Source organism: Pagrus major, chromosome 16 (assembly GCF_040436345.1).
Source record: "Pagrus major chromosome 16, Pma_NU_1.0".
Classification (NCBI taxonomy): Eukaryota; Metazoa; Chordata; class Actinopteri; order Spariformes; family Sparidae; genus Pagrus; species Pagrus major.
In genome coordinates, this window is record NC_133230.1 from 25,456,547 (window position 1) to 25,481,787 (window position 25,241).

At 41.3% G+C, this 25,241-nt stretch overlaps 1 protein-coding gene across 1 annotated transcript; it reads right to left on the bottom strand.

Annotated features, from left to right (window-relative positions):
- Positions 1-15: 15 nt before the first annotated feature.
- LOC141011229 (filamin-A-interacting protein 1-like) lies at positions 16-24,915 on the bottom strand. Its single transcript, XM_073484492.1, has 6 exons — positions 24,828-24,915; positions 12,809-13,103; positions 12,195-12,368; positions 11,421-11,599; positions 1,533-4,335; positions 16-558 (listed from the first exon to the last, which is right to left on the bottom strand). The coding sequence occupies exons 2-6, from the start codon at positions 13,094-13,096 to the stop codon at positions 352-354; spliced, it is 3,651 nt and encodes a 1,216-aa protein (XP_073340593.1). The 5' UTR covers positions 13,097-13,103; positions 24,828-24,915; the 3' UTR covers positions 16-351.
- Positions 24,916-25,241: the final 326 nt, after the last annotated feature.

Genomic DNA, 25,241 nt, shown 5'->3' on the forward strand with positions numbered 1-25,241 from the left:
ACTTATAATGTGTCCTTATAAAATATTCTTAACAAACTCCTCTCATGTGTGAGACAACCACTCAAAGCAAGAAGCAGTTAGTAGCAGCACGCTTTGACATAATATTTAACCCAAATGCCCATCACAATACACACTGTTAATATAGTAAAAATATGTTTCTATCTAAATGGCAGAAATGGATATAAGAAGTACAAAACATTTTTACAAAAATGAGAAATAAATTCGCTTGTTTAATTACACAAAAATGCCTCTTTGTCTTTGTCTAAATGAGTTGTATTTGTGCACCACCAGAGTGCTGAAGAATCATATTTAGATATGAACAAACAAAGTTATTCTGTTGGTACTATTCTTTCAAGCTTTTCCTCCATTTTGTAAAGTATTGCTATTCACAGTGGATTTTTTAACTTCTATCCTCATAGACTGACTCTCAGTTCGTGACTCTAGCTTCATTCCCCCCGACATCCCCAGGGATCCCAGCACAGCCTTCCCTGTCTTCAGGCTCTTGGACATTGGGATGCGGGTCAGTCCTGTGCGAGGTGTCTGGGCATCCGGCCCAGTCTGTTGACAATAGGGAGAAAGAGTACAGTTTCTCAGGCAGGAAAATGAAAACAGGGCAGCACTTGAGGGGAACATAAAGAGTAAATATGGAAATGGGGCAAAACCCATTATGGAAAAAAGGAATTCTGAATTTCTAAACAATGTAACTGCTCATATGTGCTATGAGAACTGTGTGAAAGAAAAATGTAAATATTTAATATTTCTTTCACTTCAAACCCAGTGGGTGGGCACTTGTCCAGGCAAGGTTTCATTGTGCTGTTACTGGTGCAAGAGTGTTTTGTGTCAGCCAGAGGGCAATGAGCCCTGCATAGCTGTTTGTGAATGTAAACACGCAGTTACAACGATAAATTACTGCATGATTGTAGCAGAGTGGCAAAATGCCACATCATTAGCTCTGCTGTTCTGAGGCCTGCCCATGGGGCCATTTCTGTCACACTATCGATTTGATCCACAAAGAGCATATTATAAGGTCCACTGACAGACCAACACAGTTTTGCTTCATCTAGCATTCTTAGTAGTGTGAGATGAAGCTGTTAGTGAACATATGTTTGCCTTATTAAACATTGCATGTGTAATAGAGAGTTTGAAACTGTTGCCAGACAATTACAAAAAAGACTTGATGCATCTGAAAGAAATAGTTCAACATTGTGGGCAACAAGTTTTTTTGCGTTCACAAGGTGCTCAACAAAGTAGATAGTTTGTGTTTCATTTGCCCAATTTTTGAGATATCTGCCTAGGTGGAGGTGGAGGTGAAAGGAATTTTCGTTAGTACTACTTTTTACCAAATCTACTTTTTTTTTTCTTTAGCAGCAAGTACTTCCAATGAACTGTTGGCAACAATATCTGTGGATTATCTAGAGTAAATTGCTGTTCGGCAGGAATCTCAAAGAAATGGACAAACTAAACCAAAGCTATCAATAAGAAAACATGTCATTTCATAATTTGGATGAAGGAAACCTTTAGGAGAAACTTACCATGTTGTGTGTGGGTCTGGAGGTGGTGGATGTGACAGGGGAAATTGTGATACTGCTCATCACTTTGCTCTGTGTGCTCCTGGTAGTAGTGGTGGTAATTTGGCGGGGGGAGCGTAAAACTGTCCCTGTTGATAAGGTCATTTCCTTGCTCTCTGTTACAGCAGCCACTGGTCTGACTACCATCTTTGGGGTGATGCTGTTGCCTAGATGAATATGGATCTTGTTATCGTCAGTGGTGATGATGCTATTGTTGTTGGGGCCCTTCCGTATAGGCATTGGGACCATCTGCTTCTCGGGGGTAACCTTGAACACAGCTCGGCCCATGGTCATCTCTTGGGGTTCTGGGGAGGCGGACGCTTCAGGGACTATAGCAGTGCTCACTGTCATAATAGAGACAGGGGACAAGGGCCTTCCTGATGCAGAGGAGGGTGCTCGGCTGCTTTCTGGAGATTTGGCTCTGGATATCGTTGTGATGGTGACTGGAGACTTGGCTCTTTCAGGGCCCTGGGGTCCAGTGGTGGACTTTCTCTTGTTGGTTGGAGCAGAGTAGGTGGGAATGATTGTGATTCTGGATTTAGGTTGAGATGGGTTGGGGCTGAGGGGAGCTGAGCTGGAGAAAAAGTCTTCAGCAGTGGGGCTGCTGATCTCAAGAGTGGCCATGTTGTTTTGGTGGTCTGGTGTTACTCGGATGCGTAAAGGCTGCCCTTGCTTATGGGACATGGTCAGGTCAGAAGGCAAATGATTTCCATTAAAATGCAGAGGCTTTTCTAAGTTGGTCTCTTGAGGGGTGTTGTCCTTTTTCCTCATCCAGGGAATCCAGGATTTCTTGCCGAGGTCGCTGCCAGATGAAGGTGAACGCTCAATAGCACTGTTCTTTTCTGTTGGCTTCCTCAGGCACTTCTGTCTGAGGTTACTCATGATGTGATTCTCTTCTTGAACGGACTTCCTAATGAACACAGCTGGGGTGTCCTCCTCTGATGGCCCACTAGACGATGGCTCTGTCTGTACTCCTGTGGATGTCACAGCAACGTCCACCATTCTCCTCCCATTCAAACTGGGCCTTAGTGCCCGACTATGACGTTTAGCTACCTCCAGTTCTTTGGTTAGATGGAAAACTTCAGTACCCATGTTCTTGGCTTTCTCCTCCTCCTCCAAGAATCTCTGCTGCAAGATCGAGTAATCCACTTGGAGCTGAGAAAGTTGGTCTTCCTTGTGCATCAGTTCATGGATCTTCTCCTTGAGCGCTACAACATCAGCCTGCAGTTCTCTGGTTTTAACCTCCTCTCTCTTGCATTGCTGTCGGAGGTCTTCTTCTTGGCTTTCCTCCTCTCCTTTTTCAATTGCTTTGTTTCGTGCTATCTGATTCCTCATTTCCTCCACCTGTTGGGAAAGAATGTTGGCTTTGTCTTGTTCGGTCATGAACCTTTTCTCCAACATGCCGTACTGATCTTCTGTCTTGATCAAATCTCCCTCAACTACTTCAAGTTGCTTGAGACGATTTTTCAGGCGCTCAATTTCAAATGTCAGCTCCTTTACTTTGTTATCTTCTCTTTTAATGGGGTCGGACATTCTTCCAAGTTCACATTTTACTGAATTCTTCACTGAGAGCTTTTCTGCCTGCTCTAACCCATCCAACCTCTTTTTCATTTGACTGACCTTAGAACTAAGATCCTTAGTTTTATCCATTTCGCAGGCTAGCTTAGTGCTCAGCTCCCCCTTTTCTAGGGTTAAAGTCTCTACTTTGGTTTCCATCTCTGATTTCAACTTCAAGAGCTTTTTGCTTTCCTCTATCAATTTTTCAGTCACCTCCATAACTTTACCCTGCTCAACTTTGACCATCTCACTCAGATCCTTCTTTTTCTTCTCATCTGACTGCATTCTTTCCATCAGGGTCTTTCGTTCTTCCATCAAAGCAACAGTCAGTGACTTCAGCTTGCTCAAGTCATCCTTAAGGCTCAGCTCAGACTTTTCTAACTTGAGCTCAGAAGACTCAAGCTCTTTCATTCGGATCCTGAGGGCTACGACTTCATCTGAGAGCTCTTTGGTCAGGCCCGTTTCTTTCTCTAGAGCAGTGTGTAACTGTGCACACTCAGCCTTGCTTGTGCTGAAGGCACCCTCAAGTTTCTCTAACTCCATCATTCTTTTCTGGAGTTTCTCCACTTCCAGCCTGAGTTCTTTACTCTTAGTATCCTCCTCTTGTAGCCTCTTTCTGAGCTCCTTACACTGATTTTCAGTCTTCGTAATCTCCTCATCCTTTCCCTCCATCTCCAGCACCCGTTTGCGCAAGTTCTCCAACTCAGTGATCAAGTTTGAGTTGCCACACTCCCCTTTGCCAATTTTCTCCCTCAGCTCCTGCAGTTCCTCCTCAGATTTCCTCAAGGCCCTATTGCTCCCCTCTAGCTCCTCCACGTTATGCGAAAGCCCTAAAAGTTTGGCATTGAGTTGACGGTTTTGGATCTCCTGACTCGCCAGTTTGGCGCTCATCTCCTCGTGTTCTTGGGTGAACTTGGCAGATTTCTCTTTAAGCTCAGCCTCCAGACTAAGCACCCTGTGGCCATCCTCCTGAGCACGCTCCCTGGCTTCACTCAGTGCCTGCTCCCGCTGCTGCAGCTGCTGGCTGAGTTCCTGGACCCGCTGGCTCTGTTGGTCCATTTGCTCCAGGTGCTGCTGGCGCTCATTGACCAACATCAGGGCAAAGGACTTCAACTTGACCAGCTCCTCTTGCACCTTGGCCAGGCGTTTAGAGTGCTCCTTCTCCTTTCTTACCTGGTAAGCTTTTTCGTTCTCAAGCAACCTCTTCAGTCTACAATGTGAAGTGAAAAACAAAGGCAAGGATTAGTTTGGTGTTTTACTAATTTTAAAGTCAGTACAATGTAGCTGTGTTTGCCATTGTGTCGTGGAAATATGTATAATTTGAATTCCAGGATGCAATGTTTTATCTCAGTTAATGTTTCAATGGCAGCGAGTGAAAATCCTGAATCTATTCAGACATTTTATAAGAGTTTTGAGTGTCAAAGTGTGCTCTCTTTATGGAAATGATCATCTCCAAACAGAAATCCCCAAGATACAAACCCAAGACATAAGTTTTCATTAAAAACTTTTCAACTATCATTGACAGAAATCCAGTAACTGTCTATTTAACCACACAAAATATTATATTTGGCTAACATTTGAAGCCATTTCTATCTCTCTGAGAGAAAACAGAAGTTGACAGAACACTTGATCACTTTAGACAGTGTAAGAGAAAAGAAAAATCATACATGCTATGGTACAACTGTACTATGCAGAACAAGTAAAAAGGACAGAAATCTAAACTACAACTCCCAACACTTCTGCAATTTTCATCCGTGTTGTTGGCATAGAGACTAAGAACACAAACTGCTAGAAAGTTTAACCAATACCCCCTCACCAAGTGGTCCTCTTTTCTCTTAGCTTCTTTCTATGCTGCTCATGTCCATTCTCATGTCCAGCTCCAACAAAATGCATGCAAAGCAGATTGAATGCAAAGCTGCATCTTCTCCTTGTACACAGCCAGGGAAATGCTAATATTCAGCCAGAACATTTTTGCAATGCAAAAAAAAACCCAAATTAATATAGGCACCAGCACAACATGGAAGAGCCTCACTACTGTGGACACACAACATCTCAGAAACTTTCCAACAAATCCCATTTAAAACTTACCCACTATGGATGCTCTTGTCACATAAACACTTTTGGGATCACATAAAATCCAGTTAAAACGTTAAAGAAGTAGCCTCCTTTTCTACAGATCCTCCACTGTCATATTCCAAGAATGTTATCAGGACAATGAAAGGTGAATAAATACAGTGGAGCACGACCGGGACCTCTCGTGAGTGATGTCACCTCATCCATATAAGGCAGTGATGTGTGTACAAGAGTGTCTGTGCTGCTCTGCTGTGGACACTGTGAAATGGGTGGGACCTTTGCCACGGGAGGAGTGTTTTGCAAAACTCCCCCCAATTTTCATGCTTTTGCAAAACATTACATGTTTGATGGAATATATATATACTATAACAGAACTGGAGATGTTTCTTTTCAGAAAATGTAAGAAGATAGTACAATGAGTGAAGAAATATTAACATATTTCAAGGTTCAGTTGCAATTGTGGTGCAAATGAAACTATATCTCCATTTTCCAAAGTGCACAGGATATTGCCTCTGCAGAGCGGAAGCAATAATCTCACTGGTACAGGAGACAGGAGAGAATGTCTGCTGTAGTTCCACTCGAGGGGAAACTGGACTTGAACTGGGCTGCCTGCAAAGTCTACATGTGATGAGGAAACCAGATATGGTTGAATTGGATGTCTCCCTTGAGATGAAGAAGATCTGAGAGGATATGTAACCATGACAATAGTTTTATGAAGTGCTATGCTCTGACCTTTGCATTAAACTGTATAGATGCGGACAATCTTATAACAAACAACATTTTTTATAACCCTAATTCCCTGCAAGTCAAATTCAATTTGAAACTCTACATGTTAATTCTCAGTTTGTAAATGACAGTAAACATCTAGTACACTGATTTATATTACCAGCAGCCTTCGTTGCCAAGTGGAATTAGTGGGTCTGGCTACTGTACAAAGGAGCCATCCAGATCTCAGAGTGCAGCTCTTAAAATTCATACTTACACAGTCAGATGTCAGTGATAGCCTAGAAATTGGCACTCTAAAATTACTTTCATGCAAAGGTCAAAGTCATGATGTCAGTCGTAATTGGCTCCAGTGGTCCAGTCATGTAGGAACCACATTTTAGCAAGCCTGTGCTATGTTACCAAGGAGGAAATAATTATCAACAAATTGGCTGTGAACAGTTTGTTCAGTCCAAAGTGGCAAAAAGCGATGAATCTTAATGCTCAACCACAAGGAAAACAGCACTTCTGAAAATTCAACACAGAAAAACAAGAGAGGGATCTTGCCTCTGCATTTTAACATTTTGAAGTGCATTTTAGGTTTTAGGTTTTAGTTGTTTGAATGAGGGTTCCAGCTTCTTAGTGTGTGCGAAAGAAATAGAAACACGCTTCTTAAGCAAATACACAGGTACGATCCTCTGCAAGAGAACATTTTTTTCATCAGATCCCATGTTTCCTAGGGAATTTTGCTCAGAGGCACTGCAGTCCCCCTGTGTCAGGAAGCTAAGGACTGAAGCAGACACAAACTGCCAAAAAGCTGTCAAAACACTGTGTTGTACAGTAATGACCTCTCTTGACGGAGAAAAAGCATTTCGTGTTAAGCAAGAGAGTCAGTGATAGTGTACAGTACATAAGACTGATGTGGTGTTAAAAGAGAGAAATCAGAAGCATCGGACTATTTAAAGACAACCATAATAGGTCTGCATATACTGTATGTACAAAATCTGCTGACGGACGGCTCAATAATGTGGAGTCTTTGTGGGAAGGCTTTAAAATGACAAGAAAACAAACTTTTTTGTTTCCAGTTTCAGGTCTGCATTTTCATTCCATGTGCGTGACTTCGCACTCTTTGAAACTCTTGAGGAATAAGAGCTTTTTCTTCCATGAATCATTACACATACCACCATGTCTCTTAAATATCTTAACTTCTTGACATATAAATTGCTCTGCTCTTTGAGAAGGTGTTAATGGCTGATAGCTACCAGTCAGAAACTGCTTCTCTTGTGCCCGTCCTCTGCATTCCTGCAGGTGTTTGGCACAAGACCTTTGGCTTTTCTCTCTTCACTCTCACCCAGATGGCTGGAGGAGATTGCACTGATAAAGACGAGATGATGACACGCTTCCATCTCACCTGACAGAGTGAATGTCAAAACAGAGCGGTACCAGACATGGCAGACATGTGCACGCTTCTGTGTAGGTATTGGGTGTTATTGTGTTTGAGCAAAGAAAGTAATGTTGTCATGCATTTTTGAATCTTTTTGTAATCTCATCAATTAATCTATGATTTGGATACATATTTTCTCTCGCCCACTTTTCATGACTCTAAGTCATAGTTTTGTGTCCTTCTATGGCAACAGATAGAAGAATCTGGGCAGTGCGAGTGCTGACAAATCAAGACCTCGCAGAGCTCAACCCCTCCACGTTTTCTTCGAGGTGACAGAGGCCGACCTGTGCACGAGCCAAGGGACCTGCTGGAAACTACCTGGCATAAGAAGGAGGTCATCGCTTTCTTGCATGCAAACCAAGGATCAAGTAAAAGTACGTGGTAGCTCACTTTTGATTTGGGCCATATGCTTCAAAGTGGAGGCTTCCTGTTCCTAATGTTTAAAAGTTTTGATCATAATAGCCTAGATTCCATATTTTTTTTATTAGCCATGCTAGCAGCTTGGCTCAAGGGATGGCAAGTCAAACACCGAAGGTGGTTGGATTGCCCTGAAATTTTCTACAGACATTCATGGTCCCCAGAGTATGAATTTTGGTATCATCCACAAGTTGTTTGACAATGGAAGCACAAAAATAACCATCTTAATGTCTAATGAACGGAAGTGACTGAACTGAACTTTGTGGAAACAAGGCCAGAAACCTATGTATATACATTATATGCAAAATGGTACTAGGATCCTAAGTTACCTAAATTGACTATCTATGCAAAGTTTGACTCTGAATAATTAGGGATCCTTCGAATTTAGAGCATTTTTACTTTAAGAACTTTTTACTTAAAGAATTAACAACTTAAATCAATTTATATTAATTGTTGTTTTTTCACTAGAAACATCTGGGGTGCCCCTTTCTAGACTATTCTTTTCACTACTTGCTAAAGGCCCACCTTTACCGTCACAACTACTTTTGTCAACATCATAAGATGCACAAATGTGCCTGCACGTCAAAGTGAAAACCACAAACTTGACTTTCATGCTTTGATCTCTGCCCTAATTCTGTACTCAGTCAAGTGTATATTTCGCTTCAGGTGAAATATGTTTTGGAGTCAAGTTCAGCAGAATGTCAGTCAAACAAAGTCCTCAGCAGTCTTACAACACTCTACTCTATTCAGCCTTACAAAACCCAAATAGTGTAAGTTGCACATACAACACAAGTTCCACATAAATCATTCAAAAAACATTCAAATTTACTCTAGATAAGTTAATTTAGGTATGAGTACATTGATTTACAAGTCCAAATTCTTTATTAAAATGTTTTGATTCGTGACTACACTCTTTTCCTGTCTCATGAAACCAGCTATGATACTAAGCTAAAGTCTGCTGCTCATTTCCCAGCCCTCTCCACAGTGTGTGATGGCAGTTCAGCTGTCATTACGGTGATTTAGCTTCCATGGTCTGTTTCCTGTGTCCTGTAGTAAAGCCCGGGGAAGAGAAGGATCCAGTGCCTCTGCTGGGTCAGTGCTGAGCATGAACTGTTTGAAGTTTTGACAGTTCATGAAATGCAGCACATACGTGGTCTAGTCTGCTCTACAGATGACTGACTATATGTATACATACACTGTATTGTACAGTACCTCACAGATGTTCTCTGTCTTACTCTGTCTCCTGCACACATGTTATAATGCCTCTTGGCTAACTGTGTATGCTAATAAGCAAAGCAAAATACTTATTAGCCTACATGTACAATTTAAAATGAATGACTACAACACCCCCCTCTCCCAGGATTATTGTGTGAGAATGGACAGAGATGCGTTATGGGAATTGCTACAAAATACATTCCCTAACAAGCAACGGCCAATTAAACTCTTTCATCTGTGAGTACGTTAATTAGTAGGGCCCCCCTCTCTTATACACATTCAGTGCACATCTACGCCTTCACAACCAGGCTTGTTTGATCTCCATGAGGCCCTCCACGCACACGTGATGTAACCATCCCCCCCCCCTCTGATGTTGGACACCCTCTTTCTCTCCTCACCCAACCTCTCATCCCTCATCTCCTCCTGACCAACAAGCCCAGGTCGCAACCTCAGCCATGACTTCATTTCACAGATGATGTCATGGGAGATTTGCTCTCCTCAAAGCCCTTTAGTCCTTCGCTTGTCTTCCCTCCTCTTCCCCCACCAAGTGGCCTCGTCTCCTCCCATCTCTGGCCCTCACCTCCCTCTTTCCCACAGTGAAGAGCCTGACCCCTTCCTCACCTACATGCTCCACTCCACCTCCCTCCTCTCTGTCAAACAAAGGTATGTGAGGTTATCACTTTAGTAACCAGCTCCTCCCCCTTCTCTTCTCTCTCTGGTGGGTCACTTGGCTGATGAGGCCATCTTTCACACATTCTCTAATGTTGATTTCTCCCTGGTTTCGCTCACTTGTTATGCATTATATGTCCACACTGGTTTTATAAATGTAATGTCCACTTTTTCCAGTATTTGTATGTTTTCTGTCTAATTAGTGTTTTCAGTTTTCTCCCTCCTCTTTCTCACCACTCTTCTCCTCCACATGTCTTTCACCTGTTTCCCTTTCACCATGACTCCACCCCCTGTTTGTTTAACCATTGCAAATAAAGTTAAACTGACATTTAATGTTGTCGTATGGTACAACTTACACAGCGATCAAATTTAACTAAGTACATTTACTCAATATTGAGTTACTTGTACTTGAGTATTTCCAAATCTCTGCTACTTTATACTTCCAGTCCACTGCATTTTGGAGACAAACATTGTACTTTTTACTTTGCAGATTACATGCTGCATCAGAGCCAAAGTAGAACATTTTTTAATTAATTTATTTGATCAACAATCAGATTAAAAACACAAATTCTGATAGTTAAAATGTAAAATTAGACTAATTTACTCGTACTTTTGATACTTAAGTACATTTAACATCACATACTTTAAGACTTTTAACACATCATCTGAAGATCAACACATCTGAAGATATGTTTTTTTCGGTGGGCAGGAAGCAATCTGAGAAGTAACTAGTAACTAAAGCTGCCAGACAAATGCAGTGGAGTAAAAAGTGCAATGTTCACCTCTGAGATGTAGTAGAGTAGGAGTAAAGATCCATAAAATGGAAATACTCAAGTAAAGCACCTTGAATTTTATATCTGTACAGTACTCGAGTAAATATACTTAGTTAGTTTCAAGGTTAAAAGCACTGATAAATGATGATAATGTAGTGAAGAAATAAATAATGAATAAAATATCATCTCAGTTAGACAGTTGAGTTGTTGAGTTTTCTGTTTGCATATGGAATGTAACTGAGTACATTTACTCAAGTACTTAAGAACAAATTCCATCTTCACTACATTTTGGAGGCAAATCTTGTACGTACACTGTTAAATTTATTTGATTACTTGATTGATTGAGTTCCTAGTTACTTTGCAGATTACATGCTGCATCAGAGCCAAATATGTGTATGATTCACTTTTACTTTTGTTACTTTGGTACATTCAATATCAGATACTTTAAGACTCAAGTACTATTTGTATGGGTGACTTTCACTTTTACCAAAGTAATATTTCAACATGATATTGTTACTTTTACTCAAGTATGATTTTTGAGTACTTTTTATAACACTGAACTTATAAAAACATTTTATCCTCTACGAACTGCTATTTTTCTGTATCTTAATGTATGTTGAACTGTGTTCCACAGATAATCTAGACAACAATATGTATTTGAGTGGTAACATATGCATATATATTTTGGTGAAGGGTAAAGCTCTGTTCTCTTTTCTTCCTTTTTTGATCCCTCCCAATAATGAACATTGTTTTTCTGTTTTTCCTAATTTGAAACGTTACAACTTTACAATTTGTATCAGGCGATACAATACCGTACCATTTACATACCATTTTATTTTGTTTATTATACTTATTAAAGGATAACATCTTTTAAGAAATCGGAAATTGCTCCAGGTCCACAGAAATGTCACTCTAAGGTTTAGAATTTAATCTGATGCAAGGATTTTGCCCTCTTGTCTCAATGGTGTGGCAATTTCATGCTCCAGCTCCTCTCCTCCTCACCTTTCTCTCTCCTGCTCCAGAAGGTTGGTGAAGTCGTCGCTCTTGTTCATGTAGTCTGCGTGTTTGCGCTTCTCTGTGTCCAGCTCGTGGACGGTGCGGCGGTGGCACTTCTCAGCGAGCAGCAGCTGACCCAGCATCCTCCTGTACGTTTCCTTGTGCTTCTCCTGCAGTCGCTCCAGCTGAGAACAGGCAAAGACACACTGTCACATACACACAGGGAAACACACAAACACATGCGAGGACCATGGACGTATGAAAAATGAATTTTATTTGCTGTGGTGCAACATGCCAAACCCTTTTGTAGCAATAGGCTTCTGAAAGATGTCCAGGAGTGTCACTGCTAAACTGCACTGTAATATTTATACAGCTGATTTTCAGAATAAAAGAAGTTATGAGAAAAATATTCCTACAAATTAATATTTTCTCAAATATTTTTAGAGCTCATATACAACAGCAGCATGGGGCAATTACTTAAAGGTGCAATATGTAAAAATTGGCCACCTGTTGAATTCATACAAACAGGGGGCAGCATTTCGGCAGAATAACCACGAACTGATGCTAACTGTAGCTGCGGTTAGCTAAATAGCAGCAGTTAGCATCAGTTAGCCATGCAGCTAGCGGTCCTATCATAGATACCCTGCCCAGACTGTTGTTGATTTTACTTAATTTTAATGTTTTTAAACTCAAATTCTTACGTAGTGCACCTTTAAAACATCAAAAACATTTAAATAGGCTGAACAGAAAAAATGCTGTGACTGACAGTTGGTGATTCACCTCAACCATTGGCTTTTGGTAGACACTGTTTTTGTGCGGTTCAGTGCCAGTGATGAAGCCGTCCCTCTGCAGGGCCTGGAGGGCCGAAGCGGGTACCGCAGAGCCATAACGTGATTCAAGGGCCTCTGGGAGAATCGGCTTGGACTTTAGCATGCAGATAACATCTTCTCTGGCCTGAAATCACAGAGACATATACAGATAAATGATAAATGATACAGTGTTAAGACTTGAAGAGAAGGAATGTGTTTTCACTCCATCTGGACAATTGCTCAATTGTACTCTACAGTTCAGAGTGTTTAAACCATTATCACATGTGTATCATGAACTCCAGATTTCTCCAAAACAGCCATTTGGTAAACACAGGGCACATTTGCCTGTTTTCTCTGGCACGTTAAACTGCCATTGTCAGCCACAAGATAGAGCTATTGTGCAGAAAATTGCAGTCCAACTCAATCCAATAACAGCAGAAGCACTTCCCATTCAAACTGACTTTGTGTTGCCTTTCACGCTGTAGGTATGTTTTCTTTCCCTCATTATTGTTGTTGCCCTACTTATTACCACAGGTCAAAGGTCAAAGACATGCCAAACACAATAGGACACAACACCCAACCCACCTGAACCTCTCCCTCCATGATCCCCAGCAGTTTCAGCAGATCCTTCTTGGACAGATCCAAGATGTCCTCACTTTTCTCTCCAAACTCAGGGGGCTCAATCAATAGCTTCTCTTTGTCAGAGATCACCTCCATCTCCACCTTATCCTCACCCTCCATCTGCTGAACTTTGGCCATCAGGCTCTTCACGGGCAGACCCACTTCCTGCTCGTGGCTGACATCATGGTCAGCCTGTGGAACCCCAAGCACCCCGTTGGCCGGGCTCTCCACCCCGCCGCTTTTGGACCTCATGCTCTACCTGCACCAAGAACAGAAGAAACACATTTGTTTTTGTTGAATCCTCTGAACATATGTCTACTTTACATGTTTTATGAGTTAGGCCTCAACTACCATTTCCTTATATTGCTAGTTCCCATTCGCTGCCTTACTGACCCACTTTTATACAATGGCATGTACACCCACACAAACACAAACACAAGCATGGAGTACACATACACAGGATGACATTGTCCTATGTAGTATTCCAGATCTGGAATAAAGATCCATAATAACCTGGCAGCGTGTGTGTGCGTATGTGTTTGTGTGCTGTATGGCGGTGTGTGCATTCCTGACACGTCCCAGTCTCCACAACGGTTGTGTATCTCACGCTGAGTGTTGATGGTCTGGAAGCACATTTGTGGCACTCCTGGGTGCTCTAACCTTCTCTGCTGACATTAAACATCTGAGTCAAACATTTTATCCAGATCCTGAAAATAAATCCGTTGATGACAGACTCTAAATTTAATTTTACTACATTAATCATTCATAACGGCACAAGTCACGCTGAGGTGACCTGTAGCATGCTTGTTTTGTAGCCTTGATTACTTAAACATACAGCGAGCTGGGAGACTAACATTGAGTAAGTATACATGTATTGTTAACTCGTGCAGTGCACTATTTCAGAGGTCCCAAACCTTGTTGGCTGTTCATAATTTTTAAGTGGATGTCATCAAACACAAGTCGCTTTGGTCACTCTTGCATTCGTACCACTATTACTTGCAGTAATGGAAGTTTGACAGTTTAACCATTTATTCATTCATTTTTTTTATCCACTACTTTTAGCTACATAATAATTGTAGCTGTTTATCCATTGCTTTTAGCTAACTGTTTAAACTGTATAACAATTCCTTTTAGATAGGCCTACATATGTATTTAACCATTAGCCTACTTAATCAAACTTTTTAACTTCTTCTGCTTGCTTGCTAGTTTTAATGCACCCTCAATGGCAACACTCAAGGTGGTTGCTGGGTGGATGTAGCCTACTGGGTATCGCAGCCTAGTGAAGATCAGTATCATGCTAATAATCCTATTTATTTGTTTGTTTTTTTACTTTCCTGGCTAACACAGATGTGTGGAAAATAAGTTTAATTCATTATTCAAATTAGCTAAACAAGTAGGCCCACACATGGTTGGGAATCACTGCAGTAAATGGTCAAACACGCGCTGTTGGTCATTACAATAAGGTATGCATGTGTTGGTTTTTCTCTTTGTGAATGTGCTTAAGTCTATAGCTATATGTTTGTGTGTGTTCAGGCATCTGTTTGTTTAAGCTCTCAAACAACAGCCTTGAGTCACTCAGCGAGTGCACTCTTTGTGATCGATTTCAGATATGACATCAACAGCGCTTTTTAATTGCAAACAGAAGACGCCCCTGGCCCTCAAAATCCCCACCGTAGCACCCTTGTGATGTCATAGCACCCTGACCTCTGACTCATGTATTGAGACATCCTGAGCAAGCTCGCCAAAATGTCATGAATTTTCTCTCAAGCACAGGATTGGATGTAGTGATGAACTGTACATGCACATTGTACACAGTATGTATGGTGCAATATATGCTACAGTATGTACACACACAACTACTTATCTCTTTTAAACAATCTGAAATCTGGGAAGCTCATGTTAGAACATTAATTACCATTTGAGTCAGTCCAACTAGATTAAAACAAGGTGATGAAAGTGAACAGGCTGTTTCAGAAGGGTATGCAGTGTTGAAGGGTTTGAAAGCGAGTATATCAAAGGTTTAGTTCAAGAAAAATGTCTTTCTTCTTGGGTAATAGTGGTCAGTGGAGTTAAGACTGCAGTGAATTCTAATGATGCTTGAAACCAGTCTCTTTGAATCCCACCTGTTTGCAGGAAAAAGACCGAAGCACATGAGAGGGACGAGTGCAAGATAACCGTGAATGCATCTCACAGTTCAAACAGAAAAGAAAAAAAAAATTGACGAAGCAACACATTAAGTGGATTCCTTATCTTAGTTCTGGGAGTTCAGTGAGTGCACACTGGCTCCAACGAGAGCAGGTTCTTAACTGGAGATTAATTGCAGTGCCTTCTTTCCTATCCATAACTATTAGTTTCAGCTGTGGGCTCACTATCATTGAGTCAAATGTCATAGCACAGCCGCATTCACAAGTGCCTACAGTGTTTATTCCACCATTCAAGCAGTGCCAGAGAGTTGCCCAGTGGTGGGGGGCATTAAAACAGGCACTACTGGGGGCATGAGTGATTAAACATAGAAACATGTGCAGTACTGTAAATGACTCGGGCAGAGTTCCTAAATAAGACAAAATGGTTGACGCTGAGTTAGGCACTCAGTGGTTTATTTTTAATTTCTGGGCTGATGCCATGAAAATCCAGAGGAGCTACTGTAACAGCTCGCCTCGTTTCACGGTGTCACTCCCGGTCAACAGAGCGAGCGGGAGAGTGTGGGAGTTTGTGAAGTTATAACTGACAGCCAAACGACTGCAACAAAGTTATTCTAAAAATAACAAAGTAACACTTTATAATAACCATAATTAATAAATGGTTAATTTATAGTTAATTCAATTCAAGTTTATTGTTATTTCACTGTTAACGAACAATAAAATGCTTTATAAACCAGTTACTAAGCAATTGTTTAACGTAAAGTTGCAGCTAATGTCGAGAATTCTTTGTAAATGGTTAATGAATACTGTGTAGTTCATCTTTAAACATTATTTTGAATTGCCAAGTTGTAAGTGATGTTCAAGAAACCTTAACAACTGCTTGATAAATGGTTTAAAAAGCATTAAATTGTCTGTTAACACAGAAAAAACTATTAACTTAAGTTTAATTAACTATAAATCTATCAACAATTTATTAGTTATGGTTATTATAAAGCTTTACCAATACCAATTATATAAGGGCAAAGAAACTCACCATCTAAATGTATTAAACTGACCAATACCAATGTATTAAAGGTCAGTGAAAAGGGTTCCCACACAAATGTTGACAAATATTGTCAAACTACCTTGTTTCTGATGAACTTGAGGCATATTCTGGACCAAGAAAAAAGGAAGAGTTTTGCAAACACATTGGGGATCACACAGGTCACATAGGAATGAATGGATCACTGTTTGACTCCTACAGTATAGGTAAGCAGAGCTATGTAATAATGAGGAGCATATGAAACTCCAAGACATGTAGGAGGGGAATATCAGCCCCTTTAGCAACTGGTCCACTAAAATGCATCAGATGCTATCTTTGTCAAACATTGCTGGTGCTAAGTAGGTTTCTTAGCTTGCAGATGTTTTTTTAGGGCTTTTTCTAAAACCAAAACAATGGGCTGAAAGAACCTAAAATGCTCTGCAGGACTGAGGGAAACCTCAGAGCTGATTTGTCACTATGATCTACCCTTTTCATTGATCCATTGTTAATATGAACTATTGATCATCAAAAAAAGGTTGATTATAGCAGCTTTAAGTTTTCTTAAGTTACACAGATAGATTCATATAAAACACTCCCTTGACAGCTGAAGCTGTTTGTCATAACCACTACAACTTCACAGACTCTTACTGATGACAAGACTTTGTTTGACAAGAATTTGTCATTAAAGTCTGCTTGTCGTTACAGCCTATTGATGACAAGTCTTTGATCCACCTTGACTGGTCACTGCAGCCTCATTGTAGTGAATTCTCCAGAGCAACATATGGGAATTCCAAAGGCCACGTGACCTGCATTCCAGTCTGACATGCAACATTCCCAGTTGTCCTTATAGAAAATAAAGTAGACATGGCTGGCAGACAATAAGGCTTTACTCTGAGGTCTGCGCCAACCCGCCACAATGCCCACTCACATATTCATGGTATCTAAACGATCAGCACAATGTTACTGATTGCTCAGAATCCAATGCCACAGTGCCTTCAAATATAAAAGGGTGGCCTAATACCCAGCGAGGCCCCAGTCAAGGCCTGCGCCTAAATTTAAAGCGGTTTATCACACGGTTTGGGCAAGTCCAGCTGTCACATATATAAGTATTTATAGGCCCCAGCGAAACACGTGCCTCCATTCCAAAGTGAAAAAAGGGGCTGTAAAATTTTGTCAGTGGTCATCAAGTTAGTGAATACCACTGATGTTCACTGTGTGACTTATCAGACTGATATTACATTTAGTCCAAGAATTTCATATGCAAGAATAGTGTTCATCAGCAGGGAAGAAGGCTGTAACACTGGTTAGATTAACTTCATATTATCAGTGATGAACGCTCAGTATAATAATCAAAACACTTAGTTTATTAGCTAATGAATAGAAGTTTAATCAGCGAACATCAAAAACAGTGACTTTAAGTATTTAATTCCATGTAAATTTCCATCTTATTGTATTACATAAGTTCAATGTATAGAGTCACATTTAATTCAAAGTTATTGACAGGAAAGCTCAGAGACATGACAGGAAACAGGGTCAGAGAGAGTGCGGATGACATGCAGCAAAGGGCCGCAGGTCAGACTTGAACCCTGGGCTGCTCCAGCGAGGACAAAGCCCCTGTACATTGGACCCTTGCTCTACCAACTAAGCTATTTCATTTAATCAGAATTAAGTTATTTAATTTATTCACATTAACTCAACATGATCATAAAACTAACATGAGATACTTTACATTGAACTTATGTCACCAAACTGTTAAATATTTTAAGCAATTTCTTAATGTTTTCAACTAAAATTCTTACATATTGCATCTTTAATTTAAGCTGAGCATCTTTGGGTTCTGGTCTGTGGGTGGGACAGAACTAGACATTTGAAGATGTCACCTTTGGGTTTTAAGTGATTTTAATTGATTAATTAAAAATGTACAGATGTACAGATATCCCAGTTAGAGATCTATAAAATTCTAGCAAGAACATTAGCATGATGGGGTCTGGTACCCTTAACCCAAGCCCTATAATAGCAACACACATGTTTTTTCTCCTTAGACACTTTAATCTCCTAATATATCAGCCTATAATACTGCTGAACATTGCACTGCGGTGTGTTATTCTCACAGAGAGAAAAAGTGAGAGGTTAAAGTCCGACTTGTGGCCAAATTAATTTACCAGAGATGAGGAATGAGGACAGCAGCTGCAAATAATGTTATAATCCTATAGGAAAAATGACTTGTTTGATTCAGCAAGTTTGATATATTCACACCACAAACCCAATGTGACTAAATAAGGAGTGGGAAATGTTCTTTGCATGCGAGCGTTTGGCAGTTTGTTCTGCCAGAGGACACTGATAAAATGCAGCACGCTTGAGGAGCTCTCCCGTCCTGACAAGAAAAACACACTAGTGCGCCAAGATATGGGAATTTCAATCAAAACTGGATGAGATCCGAAGCTACAAGTCATCCATCTGATATTGAACGTTTTGTAAGCACCTATTATTCCCTTTGGGAGGGTACAAAGCTGCGGTCTGTTCCAGGAGTTTGATGGACAGCGTGTTCCAGCCTAGACGGCCAGTGACCTCTGGGGTCAGATTTTACATAACAGCCATGTTCAAGAGGCTTTAGGCAGAGATGGATGACATCAGATAGCAACACTGACTCAGACTTGCACACATTCCCTGAAGATTCCTCTTTTCAGGAGTGTTTTTCCAGTAAATTGAACAGTCTTCCACAGTCTTCATGGACAAAACATTCACAGCTTGTCTTCCTGACATCTTGGCGTCTATTAATACCTAATAGCGACAATAACTCTAACGTTGGCATGCAGTACTGGAGCAAAATGTCAGTGGTGGGTTTCATCTTGTAGTATTCTCCTGATGTCACATTAACCTGATCCTCTCACTGCAGCCTACCGTAGCTTCGACAGTTAAGGTTTCAATAATGAGCAAACCGAGAATGAAGGTACTTCTCTACACATAATTTCTCACATTAATGACTTGCTTGTTTGCTTTGCTTCATAAAAGACTCAGTTCCTGGATCAGTCACTTATAAAACATGACATATATTTAATGGTTGTGCTTACGCTTTGTTAAATATTCACTTTTATGAACTTACATGATCCCTGTGCTACTCACTGGAGCATCAGCGAATCTTTACAAGTTGAGACGCGCATAATGAATATTGATGTGTGTGGGAGTTTCTGATGCATATTGTAATCCTTCACACAACATGCCACCCTCAGTGTTATAAAGCGGCATACTGTCTCCGAACATATGGATGGGTGCAGCTGCTGGAATACATGATTCATCTGTGTCTGTAATTGGTTTAATAAGCATACATGAAGGGAATAATGAACACATCTGTTATTTCTTAAGAGTTGAACAAGTCGAAGTGTCAAAAGGCGGAGCAATTCCCCGTGTAACATCTACTGAGTGTCTGTAAACCAAGACCAACTTATCAAGCACCAGATTCTTGAGTGGAGACCATCTTTATGGCATTGACATCAAGGAGGAGATCGAGTTCTGGCTGTTCTATGAATAGAAATGGCAAGACAACATATGGATGAAGCTTTCTTAGATCTGACACAACGTAATGGAGTCAGCCATTTGTCTGAATTCTCGTCTAAACGCCAACAAGATCAGAATTCCACTGATTTAATTCTCTCTGTTGGCAAGTGGTCCCATATTGTCTTTTAGAGGAAGACTAATCCGTGTTTGGGGTTCTTGTGTAGTGCAGCATAGAAATGTTGGGCCTTTTAGCATGCCACTGATGAGTTTTTATCAGTTAAATGTATTGTTTTGAATGGACAGACTCGTTGTTTTAATGGCACTGGTTTTTGTGGTTCATATATTATGAGGAACTTTGTCGCTGTAGCTACATTGGCACCTTTGCACTGTTACCACCTCAAGAGTTAACTGATTTTTTGGAAGTACAATTGCCATATACTCATGTCACGTAATGTGTCACTGATGTGCCCTGTCCATAGACTGTACATTAAGATCTTTATGTTAATATGTAGACTGTGGGCACTCCTCAGTTCTGTCTTCTTATCGGCTGGTAGTGATAAAGATTGTAAAACATCGTTTGGTGGTAAGTTTGGTCATCATCTAAGCTAAGACAATTTTCTGCTGGTGACCCTGCAAGACCTAGATATGAATTTGGGAGTTAAAAAATAAAAGCAAGTCTGTGGTATCTAAGTGATTTAAGACAGGACATTCATGTAGGCATCAGGTTTTGAAAAAGTCCACTGGTCAAATTTGTTACAGCAGAACAAAAGATATCAAGTTTTTACTTAATGCATTCTTGTACCTTTTTAAGACTTGGCACCTACATTACCTACAATGCAATTTAGCCAATGAGTGACATCACTGGAGATCACATGCTTCCTCTGGAGCCACAAAAGGGTTTTTCTGTATATTACTTTTTCACATGTGCAGTAGTACGCCCCAAGACCTGTAAACACATTTTAAAGTGTAAAATTAGTGGAGTTACCCTTTAATGATGGCTGTATTTGGGGTATTACATCTCTGCTTTTCTTGCTTTGCCCAAAAGAACAAGTTTATTACCACCTTACACTTGAGGCCTCAATACTTTACTGCATGGTTAAGTCTTTATGATTTTACTAACCCATTGCTAGCAGCCGTGCTTGAAGAATGGCTCCATTGATGGCAATATCAGTCTGTCAGTCAGTGGGTCTAAATATTTCAGCAATTATTGGATGGATTGCCATTAAATTTTATACAAACATAAATGGTCTCCAGAGGGTGAAGTCTTTAATTTAGTCATTGTGAGCATATTGTCATGCTTGCATTAGCATTTAACTAATAGAGACAAATGACTGTAGATTCATAGTCTTGTTATCAGACCAATTCTGATAAGCCAACTGCAAACCAAGAACAGCATCGAATGATAGACAAAGTTAGCAACTAGCTGATGAAGAGAGAAGAACATCTGGCACGCTAAAGAGCTACATGTTTTTTTTCCAAGGAGGTGGTGGAGACCAAAACAATGGTAAAAGGAGAACCATTTTTGGACGTTAAATTGTCAGGTGGTGACCAACAAAACTAATGGTCAGTCGCCTGGTTGGTTGCTAACACATTAGCCTTGGAGGTGCAATATGTAAGAATTTTACTTTTTAAAAAAAATAACTGAGATCATCAGCAGAATGTGAAGAAATATTAGTGTTAACATTATGTCTAAGAGGTCTATGTTTTGTGCTGCAGAGACATCTACTTAAGTTAACATGCTAACAAGCTAGCCCTGGTGGTCCAAGGCTCCTATGCTAGCAGCGTCAACACCAACACTCCCCACTGCTCCAAGCTCACAGTCCAGACATACTTGAGTCAGCTACTGTACCACCTGCTACACGGCTAACTGAGCTTACTAGCTAACGGCAGCTGCAGTTAGAAAGAGTTAGCAGTTACTTTGGTGATATGGTGCCTCCTAGCCATTCGTTTTGAGTATGAATTAAACAGGTGGCCGATTCTTACATACTGCACCTTTAACATCTTTATAAGGTGGAAACTGTTTTGAAGATGTCCCACTCTCGTTTGCTTGGAATGATAATTACATATTTTGGCTATCCAAATTTGGTTATCCAATTCCAAATCTCCACCACCACTAACCGTTTCAGTTTTGTAGGTGAGCATTTGTATTGTTTTCTGTTGCTACAGTGACTGTGCTCTTTTGTCTGTCGTTTACCTTTTTTCTGAGAGAAAAATAGCAGCTGGTTATCATAGGAACAATGAATGCATTGTTGCAGGTGGGACAAAAGACTAAGACGGCAGTGGATTGAAGAACTCTGTCTCGTCGACAGTTTGTGTGAGATTACAGTGTGACATTTGGTCTTCAGTGCCAACGGACAATCATCCACAGAGACCAGCCGTACTCATCTTGGTGCTTTCAGTAAACATAGGCTGTTTTTCTCCCTTCATGACAGTTACATCACTGGACAGATGAGATCTTTTGGTTGCCATCATCATCACACACCAGTTCACTGAAGATTCATGATTAAGTCACTTCCCCTCAAAAAGCATGGATGAGAGAAGAAAAGCATGGGATGTGAAGGGAGGGTGGGAATACTGTTGAGATCAACTAATCTATCCCTTCTGTGGAATTTAAAATGTCTCTCTCATCAAACTAAAGTAAGAATATCCTGCTCAGAAAGATGCAGTCAGGGGGGGATGCAGGGGGGATATGGCCCCCCTGTGGCCCCATGTTCGAAAAAAAGGCAGCAAAAGTGCCCCCTTGGATGCCCCTATGGCAGATAAAACATGATGAAGTACCCTCTACGGTGTCCTTCCAGATAAGAAAACTTGATAAAGTAAGGGTGCCCTTTTAGTGGAAAAAACATGATAAAGTGCTCTTTAGGTTGCCCTCCCAGTGGAGAAAACATGGTAAAGAGTCCTCTAGGGTGTCCTTCCAGTGGAGAAAACATGGTAAAGTTTCCACTGGGGTTTCCAGTGGTGGACACGTGATAAAGAGACCTCTATGGTGCCCTTCCAGTGGAGAACACATAGTGAAGTGCCCTCTCTTCACTGTAAATGTATCACAACTTGCTGCACACTGGTGCCCCACCGCATACAGCTGGTGCTCTTTTTATTTTTTTCGCTTCCACCCCTCAAGCATCCCGAGTCTGCCACTGAGTGGTGCAATGCATGATTCATGTGCTAATTAACTGTTAGAGCCCAATAAACTCTGATGAGCCTGAACCATTTGCGACACTCAGGATATATTTCCACTGCACGAGAACTTCAAGAATGACCTCATCTGTTCTAATGACATGTCAAGAACCAGTCAATCCACTGTGCCATCTTGCTCACCACGTATCAAGTGATCTTGAGAAGATCTTGGGTTGCCATGGCGTTTGAGGACTTATTTTTAAACCGAGGGAACATGAGTTATAAGTACCACTGACTGTTCTGCGAAATATCCAAATGTGTCTAAACTGCATTTTTGGAATTCAAGTACTAGAGGCCCTTATACGACTGGAGCTGTGCATGTGTCAGTGACAGCTGTTGTTGAGGCCCAGCAGACGTACGGGGAGGAAGACACCCGCTAACTGGCCACAGTGAGCTCCACCTTCTTACTATATTGTGTTTGTGTTCATGCACACAGACATGTCTTCAAACGAATTAGCCACGGACACGCATGTTCAACACACTAGCGCAGAAACACATTCATAGCAAGACAGGAATGGGGTCAGTGAGTTGATAATGTGCAAGAATAATGGAATCAGTGCTTTTGAAACAGCTCCGCTTCAACGCATGCTGTCTTGTTCTTGCAAAACATTTCAATTTTTCTCAGTCAAATTATTTTATTTGGTATTTATCCTCTTCTTTCTTTGTGTTAACCAATTCTTTGCAAACATGCTGCACATGCTGCAAGCACTCGGTACAGTTTCTCTGTTTCCTCCTCAGAATCTCGTGTTCAGGCTACCGCCACAACTCTCAGCTAAATTACAGTATGTCACCCTGCTGCATGAGCAACTCAAGTGACATAGAGTCATAGTAATGTCATGAGGTAAGCCAGTGACACATTTAGTGCATCTCAAATCAATGCTGCTTTGGCAAACACCCAAGCTTCGCCAGCTTGCTTTCAGTTCAAACAGGGAGCACATTATTGATTTACAGTAGGACTGATTCATTTACAAGCGGCGACTGATAACTGCCCAGTTCACAAATCTGTCTTTTTTCTCCAGTGGCCATTTGGCTGATTGAGCTCTGCAGACTTGTGCAGAGCCGGAGCGGATGAGCTTAGATAAAACTGGACCGAGCGCAAAAATGTTAATGAGTAATATCGGCCCCGATAGCTCTCTTTGTCTTGTGTCGGCGGTGATATCAGTGAGTGCACAGGGGCCACATCAGCTGGAGAGGGTGGGAGGAGGAAGGGTGAGGTTGCACAGAGCCCCTGGACACTGACAGAAAGGATCTTTGACAAGCAGCGCAAGCAAGCCACACCTGCGTTACATTCCCTTGCTGAGGGTGAGATACATTTCATATTTTCTTTTGGGCTTACTGAGGCAAAGTGATGCAGCCTTGACAAATGGACAGCAGCTAGCCGGAGCCATGTGTCTGATGACTTCATGCAGATGAAATGGAATTCACTTTGGCGTCATTACATACACATCCATAAATATTCAGGATGAAAGATGACATCCTGCTGCAGCTCCTGAAGGCCTCAGACGCTTCTTAACGCTGAGCAGCAGTGTGATTATTTGTACTTTGTGTGTGTACACTAAGTGCAGTAAAGTTGCGTGAGTGTGTGCCTTAACTGACTAATAAACTGCATTACTTCCCTCTCATCTCAGTGCACCATCATCCCCTGTCATCTGGTGAAGTTGTGGGCTTCTCCTCCCACAAGCAAAGCACAAAAGCCCTCACACTAAATGGTCTTATTCATACAGCGACATAAGATGTAATTCATGGAGTAATGTTTGATTCATGACTCTCTGTCACAATGCCAAATCTGGATCGCCGTTAACAGCACCAAGAGTGGTCCCTTGTCTTCTAATGGGCGAGCAATTCCAAATCCACGTCAGTTGAATGTATAAAAAGTATAAACACTTTGGGGAAGAGTTGCTTCATTCATATAGTGGAGAAAAGCTCTAACCACAGCTGAAATGAAGCCAAGCCAGTGGATTTCTATCAATCAATGCCCTTTATTGGCTTCACAGAGTGGTGACAGTGAAGCAGAAGCACCTGTGCTCTACCTGAGCTATTTCCTGTATTTCAGTCTGAAAGCAGAACAGCTGAGAGGCTCTGCTTTGCCAGAGGCATGTGGTTGTCTCTGGTTAGAGAACAAGAATTCTTTCATTAGCAGAAAGTGACTTACCTGCTATTGCGTTGTCCCCAGGTTTGAGCGAATGAATAGTCACACCAAGTGTAATCCTCGAGAAAAGGCAGTCAAGTATCCACTGATATCCTCTGGCTTGTGTGGTCCACTTGTGGTGTCTGCTGGCTACTCAGTTGTGCCAAGAGCCATCTCAAGCTCTCCCCTCTCTCTCTCTCTCTCTCTCTCTCTCTCTCTCTCTCTCTCCTTCCAGTTCTTCAGGTCGGAGAGAGAATGATAGAGAGCACTGTAACTTCCCTCTCTCTCTCACCCTCCCTCCCTCTTTTACTCCCACAGCCTATCCAGTTCTGCTCCGCGTAGCAGTCTCAAACACACCTCTCATTTTCCTTCCCTCCTATCCTATCGAGAAGTCAGTTGAAGAGTGTGTGAGAATGAAAATGAAAGGAGGGGGGAGGT

Excerpts from the sequence above, each read along its gene's own strand:
- LOC141011229 (XM_073484492.1), bottom strand. The coding sequence starts at position 13,096 with ATGAGGTCCAAAAGCGGCGGGGTGGAGAGCCCGGCCAACGGGGTGCTT. Across the intron at positions 11,600-12,194 it reads ACCAAAAGCCAATGGTTGAG|CTGGAGCGACTGCAGGAGAA; the intron begins GTGAATCACCAA and ends GCCTGTTCTCAG. Across the intron at positions 4,336-11,420 it reads CTGGAGCAGGAGAGAGAAAG|ACTGAAGAGGTTGCTTGAGA; the intron begins GTGAGGAGGAGA and ends TTCACATTGTAG.